At 35.9% G+C, this 12910-nt stretch overlaps 1 protein-coding gene across 3 annotated transcripts in view; it reads left to right on the top strand.

Annotated features, from left to right (window-relative positions):
- cuedc1b (CUE domain containing 1b) overlaps positions 1-12225 on the top strand; it is a 32030-nt gene extending 19805 nt beyond the window's left edge. For 2 of the 3 annotated variants that reach the window (XM_055196833.2, XM_055196834.2), the window contains exons 3-11: positions 587-714; positions 1133-1259; positions 1796-2018; positions 2272-2340; positions 5488-5577; positions 5661-5754; positions 7699-7757; positions 7995-8064; positions 9950-12225. In XM_055196833.2, coding sequence (XP_055052808.1) covers positions 587-714; positions 1133-1259; positions 1796-2018; positions 2272-2340; positions 5488-5577; positions 5661-5754; positions 7699-7757; positions 7995-8064; position 9950 — 861 coding nt within the window. In that variant the 3' untranslated portion in view covers positions 9951-12225. The remainder of the gene's footprint in view (positions 1-586; positions 715-1132; positions 1260-1795; positions 2019-2271; positions 2341-5487; positions 5578-5660; positions 5755-7698; positions 7758-7994; positions 8065-9949) is intronic. The other variant, XM_055196836.2, reaches the window with a different exon arrangement.
- Positions 12226-12910: the final 685 nt, after the last annotated feature.

Here is a 12910-nt window from a genome sequence, read left to right as displayed (position 1 = left end):
TAATCCGGTAAATTCTCATGTGGGGCTGGCATATGAGAATTTGCAGTCAGTAATGTTAAATCTCATTGGTTGTTATTTCTTTTGTGATAAAACACACATATGATTGACAACTAGTTATGAAACATGCGAAAACCAATGAGATTCAAAGATGAGCTGCCATTTTTGAATTTGTGGTGCTTATCTGAAGACAGTATATTAACCCACTGGAGTCATTTTGATTATTGTAATGATGAACGTATATGTGCTTTGTAGCCCAATGTAGGAAGAGTACATGATGGCATTTTAACAGAATTTTTTTCGGTGAATTTAATAATTCATTTGTGTTTAAGGGAAAAAAGAAAATCATGTATGTGATGACATGAGGGTGTCTATATTGTGAGAAAATGTGAATATTTGGGTGAACTGTTTCTTTAAGATCTGTCTCGTGAGATCCGATCACGACAAATGCTAAATACAGGCGTAATGTTAGACCACCATTGTCGAAAACATTATTGATCAGAACAATTAAAACACACTTGCATATAGTGAAAAAGAGTCTCCATTTTTTTCTAATTTTTTCTACATTTTCTCCTTTTACCTTTATTAGATTCTTGAGCGGACCCTTGAGCCAGACAGCTCAGACGAAGAGCCACCCCCAGTTTACTCTCCACCAACATATGACATGCACATATATGACCGGAAATACCCTGATGCTCCACCTGTTCCTCCACCCAGGTTATAACAACACTTTTATGTTTTTTAATGATCCTTAAAGTATTTTTTAAATATAAAGGGTACAAAAGAGTCACAAAAGAGTGTATTAGGGTCAACATGGGCCTCTTTATTTTAGTCAGAGTTCTCTGATTGATGCCCCCTGGTGTTCATAAGACAAACTACAGTTCCCATTAAACTTCTGTTGTAAACTTCTACTAAATTGCACGTGTTTTGGCACAGGCTTGGAAAGTCCATAAAAATGGCTTAAAGTTTACTTTATCCACAGACAAAGTCCCTGTTTATTCAGACATATATAAGGGTCAGACACATCGTAAGAACTGTAATAGAATTGTGAGCCAAATGTTGCCATTGTTCCATGCAAGTTGCTATTATAAATTAGCATCTGTGACACTTGAGGTTTACCTCTGGTACCTTTTAGATTTGAGGCTCAGCCTCCGCCTGGACACACACAAGTCAGAGGTTACAAGAACTGGAATCCGCCATTACTTGGCAATCTGCCCGATGACTTTCTGCGAATCCTGCCACAACAATTGGACAGTATACAGGTAAGGGTTTGTTATATTGTACATGGAGTATCTACCAGACTGGACCAGAGTATTACAGTATATGAGCATTTTAATTCTTTATTAGGGCCTTAATTCAGTTTGGTTAAAAAAAAATTTGATTTCCTTTCTTTATGCTAAATCTAAATATTAAGCATACATTTTACCAGAGTTTCCCATTAATAAAATACAAGTTGAAAGATGTGCTAAATTGCAGAAAATCCTTGTAGTGACAAAAATAAACTTAATTTTGGTGTAAAATATGACGCAGAGATTTTCTACTTAAGTCTTTGAAAAACAAATTGAAACTTCAGCATTAAACTAGGATGTTCCTTCTTATATTTAGGAACAAAAAATCTCTGTGAGGAACTGCGCTCACTTTTATGACTGTACTTTTGTAATTTAAAAAAATTGATCAGCCAAGGGAACAGGAGATGTTCTTTCAAATCTTACTGTATTTATGTTTCATAATTTGTGTATTGCCACTAGGAAATGTTAAACCAATGACAATAAAAATCTAATTCTGTTTTGTTCTGCAGGGCTCTCAGAGTAGCATCTCCAATGCCCCCTCCTCCTCATCATCATCTTCCTCCGTACCCCAGAAGGACTCTGCTCTTGCGGCAGGAACAGGTGGTGCTTCTGAGCAGGAACGCAAACTGAAGCAATATTTGGAAGACGAGCGCATTGCGCTATTTTTGCAGAATGAGGAATTCATGAAGGAGCTACAGAGGAACCGAGATTTCCTCATTGCTTTAGAAAGAGGTAGAGAAACGATGACCCATGTGTTAAAGAGTAAATTCAAAAGCTTATTTACTCACCATGCTGAGGACATTGACACCAACCACTTTCTCAAAGCCCGTTAATAAAATGTTTAATGTTTAAGATTTTGTAACATGCTTTTGTGCACAGCTTGTCTCACAAGGTGTCTTTGTTGTTTAATTTCAAACCTTAATAGAATATTGAACGTCAAAGAACAAGAACATTCCTTATGTAACAGCTGTCGTTTTTGTTTTAGATCGATTGAAATATGAGTCAAAGAAATCCAGATCCAGTCATTCGTCAGCTACCGCTGAGAACTCCACAGGTAGATTTTATTCACTTGTTTCGGTGTATGTCTGTGTCCTGTTTTTAAAACCCTTTAGATCAGTGTTTCTCAACCCTGGTCCTCGAGGACCCCCTTCCAGAATGTTTTAGATGTCTCCTTGATTAACACACCTGATTTAAATCATTAGCTTGTTAGGGAGACATTCTGGAATGAGGCTGATGAGTTGGTACAGGTGTTTTAAATAAGGAGACATCTAAAACATTCTGGAAGGGGGACCAGGGTTGAGAAACACTAGCCGTTTCTCAATGTCAAGGAAGGATCCTCGGAAGCCAGAATTTCGAGGATGCTACGTCATCGACATCCGTCGAAGGACTGTTCCAATGTCGAGGATCCTCGAAATTTCAGCCAAGGACTGAGTCCTTCGTTCGAGAAATATCCCATATACAGGAAAGGATGCATATTTGTATCCTTCGCGCTCTTCACGCGCTGAAATCACCCACAATTCTATGCGCGCAGCACCGAAAGCACACATTTCAATCACGCAATGACATAATGACGTGCACTTGCTAGCAAAGGAGCCTCGCCTAACATCTGAAGGAAGTGACTTGTAAGGACTAGTCCTGCCAAGGAAGTATCCTTGACATTGAGAAACGGCTAATGCTTTAGATCAGTGTTCTTCGCTCCCAACCCTGGGGAGCCGGTGTCCTGCGGACTTTAGCTCCAACCTTAATCAAACACACCTGAAAGCTAACCAATTCATGATCTCTAGAGCCGTTTCTCAATATGCGTTCTTGTCTGTACTTGCGTTCTTGTGGACTTGTGAAACGTCATCAGTCGCGGCCCAAGTACTGTTCCAATTCAAAGTTCGCATCAAGCCCAAGTTCAAATAAAATCCCCGGATGTGTTCTTGATCCGCCTATTTTATCGAGGATGCATCAGAGGAGACTTGTGTGGACTTATGAGAGCGAAGTTTCCCAGAATGCATTTCGCGTCAGGAGTTCGTTCTTTCGAGTCTGAACTTGCAAGTTCGAACTACGAAGGACACAAGTCCGAGTTTGGTGTACTTGGTATTGAGAAATGGCTTAGAAAGTCACAGGTAGGTGTGTTTGATTGGGGTTGGAGCTGGGCTCTGCGGGACACCGGCTCTCCAGGATTGGGAGTGAAGAACACTGCTTTAGATTATGATCATATACTCAAATTTGATTCATTTATTAATTCCTGGTCATTAGTCTTTCAGTATTTGACAAGAAGTTGCATTAATTTGGCAATGTCCTAGCAAACACTCAGAACAATGAAGCAAGTAGCAGCACTTAAGCAATTTTATAACTAGGGCTGTGCGATATTGAAGAAACTGTGATAGCACACTAAATAATGCGATATTTGAGATGCAATACAGTGTTTCTTTTTTCGAAATCTATTTAGATTGTATTGAAATATGCATTTAAAAAATTATATAACCAACGTATGAAGAGTTTGGTTCCAAAAAGCGATAAATCCATTTTGACTTATTTGGGTAAAAATGTGTTTTCTGTAAGGAATAATTGACGACGGGCCATTGAATTATAAGAAAATAATGCACACCAAGGTGGTAATGCGGCACGACGCGAAGTGGAGTGCCGTTACACCGCAGGTGTGCATTATTTTCAAATAATTCAAAGGACCGGAGTTAATTATTCCTCTTATACCACGGTTACGACAAACATTGCTCTGGTGCCTATTTTTAAGACATTTGAAAAGTTAGGTGTGCGGTTTACAGAAAAATAATCAACACCCATAGAACATTTCTCAGCCAATCAGAATGCAGCATTCAACAGACCCGTGGTATAAATACCAAGAAAGTGACAAGATGAAAACTTTCAAAAAAAATTCAAATCCATAACTTGATTTTCAAAGATTTATTATAAAAAATGCAATAAATCCATTGAATCAGTATATAAATGTGTATTTATCTTTGCCATTGTATATTCATTTAGTTGACTATTGGTATACACTTATAAAAAATCTAAACATTAATGGCATTAATTAAAACACTTACTTTGTCATATTAAGAACACTGTCATTGCATTGCAGCTGTCATACTTGGGACGTCGTCGCTGAATGTTTTGGTCTTGCTCGATTTTCGTTGACTTTGAGTAAGATAATGGAAAGTTTTTCATAAGATCCCCTGGGGTCAGTGTGTTAGCATGAGAGAAGCTTGATGCTGTCGTGTGAGAACAAGGAACAGCCGACATTTTTCATTCGCTCAAGTGCCCGAGTAGCTTACGTTTGTTCCCCGCTACAGAAAACCACCACCGGTTTATCAATTTCATCAAAGGTTTTATTTTGTTTTTGTTTGTATGTTGATCACGATGTACAAAGTAGATGAGGGAAAACTAGGATTCTGTGTGTATTCAACCTGCCGCCATTGTTTACAATGCGTGGAATGGTGCGCTGTGATTTGTTGAGCAGATTGATTGCATTCTGCAGGGATGGAGAACTGGCGTTTATCACATTTTGGGGAAAAGGGAGAAAAGATGACAAAATAACAGATATCGGATTTTGAATAAAATTAAGAATTTACTTTTTAATACTGACCTGATACAATACTGATTTTGGTGGTAACTAATTTTTTTATAAAGTGGCGTTTATCTCGTTTTGAAAATTCTTTATATGTTTAAAGTTTTTGGGAAAAGAAAGCATCACAATTTCTGTGACCAGCCATGTTTTACCACTAAATATAACAAAATATATATGAAAGAAATATCACCGATATCATGCACAGTTACACACACACGCATATCCCAACTCACATCCTCATGCTAGATACTACAGTATATTATCCACATTGACCCAAAAATTTGACCATACATTACTTTTTGAATTAGTAAAATTGAATGGCTAATTTATTGCAAAGCATTACAATATGAATATCGCTGTGTGCACATTTGCGATGTTTCGATATGTTTCACAGCCCTATGCATAACAATGCCCCTCTTAAACTCTGTATATTATTCGATTTTTCATATCGCTCAAATATGACACACAAGTCTTATATCAAATCCAGACGGAAATCCCCAAAATAGCTCCTGCGCTTAAGGGGTTTTAATATAGCCACCTAGAATATGCTGTTATCGTAGTAGTTAGTTTGGGGAAAACGTAGTTTGTGTTACTAAATGGTGTGTTTTGGACTGGTTTACTGCAAAACAGGTGACCACTATGCCTCTGGATCCGTAGATGCCTCCACAGCAGTATCTGATGATGCTTTGTTCAGAGACAAGCTAAAGCACATGGGCAAATGTAAGAGAAGCCTGCCTCAATTCAGCTTATCCATTATTTGTTTATAAGATGTCTTAACGTTTGTGTCGGTTTCTGATCTGCAGCAACCAGAAAGAAGCTGTTTGAAATCGCTAGAGGTTTCTCGGAGAAGACAAAGCGCAGGAAGTCCAAAAGAAGAACGCTGCTGCGGCATCATTCGTATCCTTCGCCGTGCACAGTACGACTGTGAGACAAATGATACCTCATGGAAGGAAAATGTAGACTTTCTTTAAAAAATTATTTGTTGACTGGTTCTTGTTTTTCCTCTATAGGGGCATATGTGACCTGTGCTGGCAAAATGAGTCGGAATACAGAATGGCAAAAGAAAGTATAAATGTCCATTTTGTTTGAAATTTAGGTTTTCGATTAAAGCCCTCGTGTAGCCATCCCAATGCTCTAAATAGTAATTAAACATCTATTTTGTTTTCGGTTTTAAAACCATGCAGGTATTTGAAAATAAAGTGCAGAAATTGCTTGATGTTAAAATAATTATTAAGAGTGACAAGACTCAAAGATCTTCCTCATGCTGACTTACAGATCTGAAGCTTTCACACAGGAGTGGAGCGCGTGACCCTGATATATATATATTTATATATATATATATCAGATTACTGTTTTAAAAATATCTGTTTTGACAAGAATTTACACAGATATAATGTGTTATGTCTTAAGTGAATGTTTGGTAAACTCTTGTGGAAAATATCTGTTGTATAACGTTATATTACATTCTTGCATTACAGTAGATCCTAAAGCTGTCTGTCTCCATGTCAATCAAACAATAAAAGAAAGAAAAAATTGAACATCATATATTTTTCCTATAGAGACAGAGCGCCGTTATGCAAATTTGAAAACCACGCCCACCGGGGGGGGAAATCAATCCAACCGTCTCCATTGACTTTGTATTGCGAGAAGCCGCCTCCTTGTCATTTCTGGCTTATAACAAAAAACTGAATAATGCCTAAAAGCTGCTGTGTGACATTATGTACAACTAACAAGCCAAAGAACCCAGAAATAAGTTTTTATAAACTGTCGAGCTGTAAAACCCAGCCTTTAAGGAGAATAAAGTGGATCGCCGACTACGTTTCCCCCTAGTGGACGCAGTTCTACTAATAGAAGTACTATGAAAAGTTGCCTGTATCCATTTTTATGTCTTTAAACGCTCGTTTTTTGGGGTCGACAGCTTATACAAACTTATTTACAGATTAAACTTAAAAACAGAATAATACCTAAAAGCTGCTGTGTGACAAGGTGTACATCTAACACGCAAAAAAAATAAATAAATAATTTTTTATAAGCTGTCGACTTCAAAAAACGAGCGTTTAGACACAGAAATGGAAACAGGCAACTTTTCATAGTACTCCTATTAGTAAAACTGCGTCCAATAGGGGGAAACGTAATCGGCGATCCACTTTATTCTCCTTAAAGACTGGGTTTTACGGCTCGACAGCTTATAAAAACTTATTTCTGTGTTCTTTGGCTTGTTAGCTGTACATATTGTCCCAAAGCAGCTTTTAGGCATTATTCAGTTTTTTGTTATAAGCCAGAAATGACAAGGAGGCGGCCTTTTGCAATACAAAGTCAATGGAGACTGTTGGATCGCTTTCCCCCCCAGTGGGCGTGGTTTTCAGGTTGTGACGCGCTGCGCTCTGTCTCTATACTATTGTTTTTGACTTTATCAAAAAGTGTTTGTTTGTTTTTTTTCTAAAAATTGACTTTAATGACTCTGTCAACTTCCAACAGGTCATATTTTGTCAGATTCCAACAAATCATACATCATTTTAAAGTTTTTTTTTTAATAGATAATGTCAAAATATAAATAACTAATTTTTGAAAATTGGTTCATTCCGACTCAATTTGCCAGCATGGGTCACATATGGTGGTTCTCATTCAGTTTAAATTTCTATAGCACTTTTCACAATTTGGTATTGACAAAATGATCAAATATAAAGAATACATGACAAAAAAACTCTGTGATTAGGATTAGCCCAGCAGCTTTACTGTGATTTCTTGCAGCGAATGTGAATATGATTCTAAGCACAGTTCATTTTGCTTTTATTCAAGTAAATTTAATGTCTGTGGTTTACTTTAATTGCCCTTTCCCAGATTGGGCACAGCCAACTCCACTGCCAACCTCCTAGACGATGTGGAAGGAAACCCATGTGGTAAGGCTTTACATCCAGTTTTCCAAGAATATTGTCTCTTTCACACTAGAGCTTTTGGTGCAAACTTGAGTTCATTTGATGTCAAATGAATTCAAACCATATGTTTGGAAAGAAATCTGATTTGGCAAGTTTTAACAGCCTTAAATTGAATTTGCTTGGCTGCTCAGGTTAGTTAATAGGGTGTCATTCTGGACTACATATCAGGGTTAAAATCTAGATTTTTGTGTGTATTTCTAGATGAAGAAAGTCAAAGTAGACGTCTGCCCACTCAGGAAGAGGAGGAGCCACACAAGGAACCACTATCATGGTGGGTCTCATTCCTTTTTTCAGCATTTAGTTTTTTATTTTCTAAACACATCACAAAGGTACTTAAAGTCGCCACGAAATTAAGATGAAAAACTGTAATTTATTTTAAAATATTGTAGGGTTTTTTTTACAAATTACTTATCTGGGTGACTCTTATGAAATCCAGACTTGAAAGGTGTCCAGCAGATTTTTTAAAAAGCCCTTGAAGCCAATTTTTTTTGCACATATAAGATTAAGGTCTGAACTTACTCTAACCATTATTAATAGAGGATTTCCGATCACAGGCAGAACCCGCTTAATCTCGACTTAATCTCCTAATCCATTTATATGTGTATATGTATATATATCTCCCAAGGGGTTTTCCCTCCTAGGACTTTTTTATTTCCTCGGCTAAAAAGTTTTTTTTCTCCTAGGGGTTTTTTTTAACCCGGGGAGGCAGCCTTCTTGGGCTTAACTTAGCTTCCTCTTCTAGACGTTACATTAGTAATACGCTCGCTTATAATGTTGAGTCATAGCCGCAGCAAATTTAACTGCTTATGCTATCGTGTATTATGTTGTGCTATCTTTCGCTTTTCTGTGCTTTTCACTGTTTCTATTAATGTAAAGCTGCTTTGAAACAATTAACTATTGTGAAAAGCGCTATATAAATTTGAATTGAATTGAATTGAATTGAATTGAATTGAATTGAATTGAATTGAATTGAATTGAATTGAATTGAATTGAGGATTTAAAAAATATTTCCTATAGAATTATTAAAATTTTTTAGATTATCATTATCAAAAATGATCATTACCGCAACATGATAATTACATTAAATATATACATTTACAAACTCATGTTTCGGTAATGAGAACTAAAAAGTTGTCTAGGTACTATAACACACAAAATTTCAACTTATAAGAACTGCTTACCTGGTAGCCATCTTGAGTGTCACAGTCAATTATGTCCCTTCCAACAATTTTTTTTGAAAATGTTTGTTCATGAGGGCATAAACAATGATTGAAAATTGTTGCGGAGGATGAGAAAATTGGTCTTGGACACATTAATATTCCTTATTATTGTCTCTACATTTACCAATGATCACCACATAACACATGTTTATTTACTGTAAATGTTTATAGTATAACATGCACTGAAGATTTTTATTTTTAAGATTTTTTAATTATAAATATTTCCATGTTACTTTATCAAAATGTTTCATGACATCACTTAAGTCTAATTTCGCAAGAATCACCCATCTGTGAGCTTCATTATTTTTTTTAATTCATGTGCCCTCTTAATCTTTAATTAAAAACGCAAATCTCCTCCCCTCCTAAAAACGATCTCTCTTTACTTCCGGTCATATGATGTGGCAGGTGGGCGGGGTCCGGGAAACGATCGCAGCGATAAGCAATTAGCAAAACGACCCAACTTTAAATCATCCAATCAGTTCTCAATGGACGAATTCAAATCCAGCCCTGCCATATTTCATTTCAGAGGCCGGTTTTACTCGGATGTGCGTCACCACGGGGAAAACAAAACAATGGCTACTTCCGTTTCATGGGGACTTTAATATCCATGCTGCTGACGTCATCTTAGAAATAAAATGTGTTTGTGAAATCCAGGCTAAAGTCTCATAATCTAGTAATGAGCTAAGGAGCATCAATGTTTGATTTCAATCATTAGTTTCAATCTTTCACATGACATTACTCAGTCATTATTAAAGATATCAAGGTTATATTTTCACAGAATGTTCTTTACATTATGTAGGATGATTTTGTGTAGAAAACAGTAAATCACAAGAAAATTATTTTTACAGACTAGATCACATATATTTGTAACCCTCTTATTCTGTTAACCCATTTTGCTTAGTCTTGTGTGTTAATCTCTTGCTTATTTAATTTCAGATGTTTCTGTCCTCTTGGGAAATTAGGGTTTCCATGGTGACCTCAGAATGACCCATGGCTGATAGCTCCTTATCTCCGTGCCGGACAAACCCAGGCTGGAGAAGCAGACTCCCTCAGACAGGCTGAGAAAGGACTGTATGATCGTGTTGTAGCAGCCTTTTGCGAGCCTGCAGTTATTGTTACCTGCATTTGATCACTATAATTATCGTCTTGTTATTGTTTGTTAATACTTGATTTCGTATATAAAACAAAACGGATATAGTAAAAACTTATGTTTGTTTTTCCATGAATCCTAAACGGCTAAAATTCCTTTCATTTGTTATAGATATATGTCTCCATATATGATTTGGGGAAATCCTGACATTGAGTTTTCTAAAAGTCTAAACATTTGAGTCCTTTGTACATTTGGGTCATAATGGTCAGATGTTTTCAACACATTGGTATTTCCTGACATCCTAATGGGCCGCTATTCTAATCTGCACATTAAACATCAAAGACATTACTAACTTTCATTCTGACAAAACACTTACTTTTCTTATCTTTGCTTTAAGATAAAGAAACACTATTGTTCAAGTCTCCATTCAGTCTAGATTTGAATTAAGGGTGCTGATAAGTTTGTTTCCATTTGTGTAATACAGTTAAATAACAGATCCAGCATTACTTCAAAAGCCCTAATTGGTACCCAAGTAAGGCAGTGCACATTGTTTATATAATAACATCATAGCTGTACACTTTTCTCAAGGCCAAATTTCAATTTCAGTCATTTTTACACCAGAGAGGCAAATCACCCAATGAGTTCGCCTTCTCGTTTTTGCACTGCCATACTTGTTTCATAAAATATTATACTTTTTTGAAGTGGGTAGATTGTGTGTACCAGTACAGATGTCATCTGAACATGCTTTTTTTATAAAATAACATATTTGTGATGTTAAAGAATGAGCTTAGAACAATTTGAATGATGCTGTCTTTAAACCAACCAAAAGCTGCTGTGTGGTTTGCTCTTTCGGGAATTGCACTGAATGATTTACCCTAAACGCTGTGCTTCCAGTACGTCACGTGACATAAGAAGTCTATCCACCAATAAGAATGTGCCATCATGGACCTTTCTATGTTGCATCCCAGTATTGATTGTGTACGTAGCACTTTGGAGGACGTCAATGACGTGTTTGTATGAGGTCAGAAGATTGTTCAGCAGATAAGCGTTTGTTTGTTTAACAAGACACAAAGTCGCAGTATTGCGTGTGCCAATGCACAGGCATTTGATCATGTGTTTATTTCAGTACGTTCCTGATACAAAGCCATAGCGTTGATTTTAATGTTACTGATAAATGAGCGCTTGCCGCTTTCTATGAAATCATCATGTTTTTCAAAGCACTATATGTGTTTGTTCATAAATAAGTAATTGACGTTTGCTCCATTTGTTATATAGATACTAGATACATTATGTGTTGTGTGCTGTGAAGTTTTAAAAGCCATTATGATTTATGGTTGTGCCGTACACACGTGTGGCACAGTGAAGCAAGTCTTTGATCTGTTTAGTGAATGATGTAAATAAAAATGAATTGTTTTGCTGGGGAAAGTCATTGTAGGATTAGTCATAATGCATACAGTTATTCTGTATAGAGGCTGTGTTCCCAGCGTGCACCTTGTTGCTTGTGATTCACACAGGTCGAGTGATGTACGACTGAGTTTTTCTTTTCATTTGTTAACATGTTTTATGCTCTCAGGGAACTTGCTCTTACTTTATTTTCTGGTAAAAGCACATAAAACAGCAGAGATTTTAGTAAGTAGACCAGGTAGCACTGTTCTATAGGCATTAATAATGTCATAAACTAATATTCACCTTCTTTTGTTGCATCATGCTGATGAAATGGATTCAAGACTGGTATGTGTAGCCAAATAATTTTTCTTGCTTATGTCCATAAACTGTATGCTGACCAAAATGTATACTCCTATATCATCTTTGGTCTCTGTATGGCATTTATGTGACCGGAGAGTAAGATATGTGAACCAGATTATTTGATTTTGGCTGGGTGAGTGTACCATTTATACTTTATTAATGGGAAGCAACTGTATGTTATAAACAAGAATTTGATCTTAACATTATTTTCCTATCCCTTGAGGAATATTACTCTCCGGCAAATTTTCTGATGCTCTTTGTCTACTCATCCGTTGTGTCTGTTTCATATTCATTCAAAACTCTTTCAAGTTCCGGACTTTCTTACGATCCAAATGTTTATAGCTATTGAAATAAATAATAAAATTGTTGTACTATGTCTGCCTTTAAGTTTTTTTTTTTTTTCTAACAATGACAAGCATTAAATGAACATTAATTGATTTGAAGTAGTGTTCTTAAACTGGTGCCAGGGGGGGGGCTTAGTTTTATGACTTTTTTATAAAATACATTAATTTATCATAAAATAATGTGTAATTAAACCTCAGACAAATAAGGCTATAAGCAACAGCAATACATTGTATAATTTAATATTTTGTTTAATTAATTTATGTTTTATGTCACAATTTTTTATGGGGTGCACGAAGGGGTACACTGAAAAAAAAATATTCATTCAATTTACTCAAATTTTTTAAGGTAAGTGGTTGCAGTCAATTTATTTAAGCTACATTTAAACAAAAGTTTTTAATTTCATTTTATTTTACTATTTTTTTAGTTTGTTTGTTAAAATGTAGGTTAAATAAATTGATTGCAACCACTTACCTTAAAAAATTAAGTAAATTGAATGAATCGTTTTTTTCAGTGTACAAAAAAGCTGAAAAATGTAAAAACCACTGGTGTAAAGCATGGGTCTTCAACAAAGGGTTCAGGGCCCTTGAGTGTCCTCCAAGTATAGTTTAAATTTCATTTATTTTAATTTTTTTTGAAAAATGAAATTAGGCATCAAACAAAATGCATTTATAGGCTAATAATGAAAATTGAAAACTTGATTTAAATGAAAAGCATAA

This window comes from Misgurnus anguillicaudatus, chromosome 24, assembly GCF_027580225.2.
Source record: "Misgurnus anguillicaudatus chromosome 24, ASM2758022v2, whole genome shotgun sequence".
In the NCBI taxonomy this organism is placed as follows: domain Eukaryota; kingdom Metazoa; phylum Chordata; class Actinopteri; order Cypriniformes; family Cobitidae; genus Misgurnus; species Misgurnus anguillicaudatus.
The sequence above is the reverse complement of the archived record's forward strand: the minus strand, read 5'-3'. Positions and strand labels throughout refer to the sequence as shown.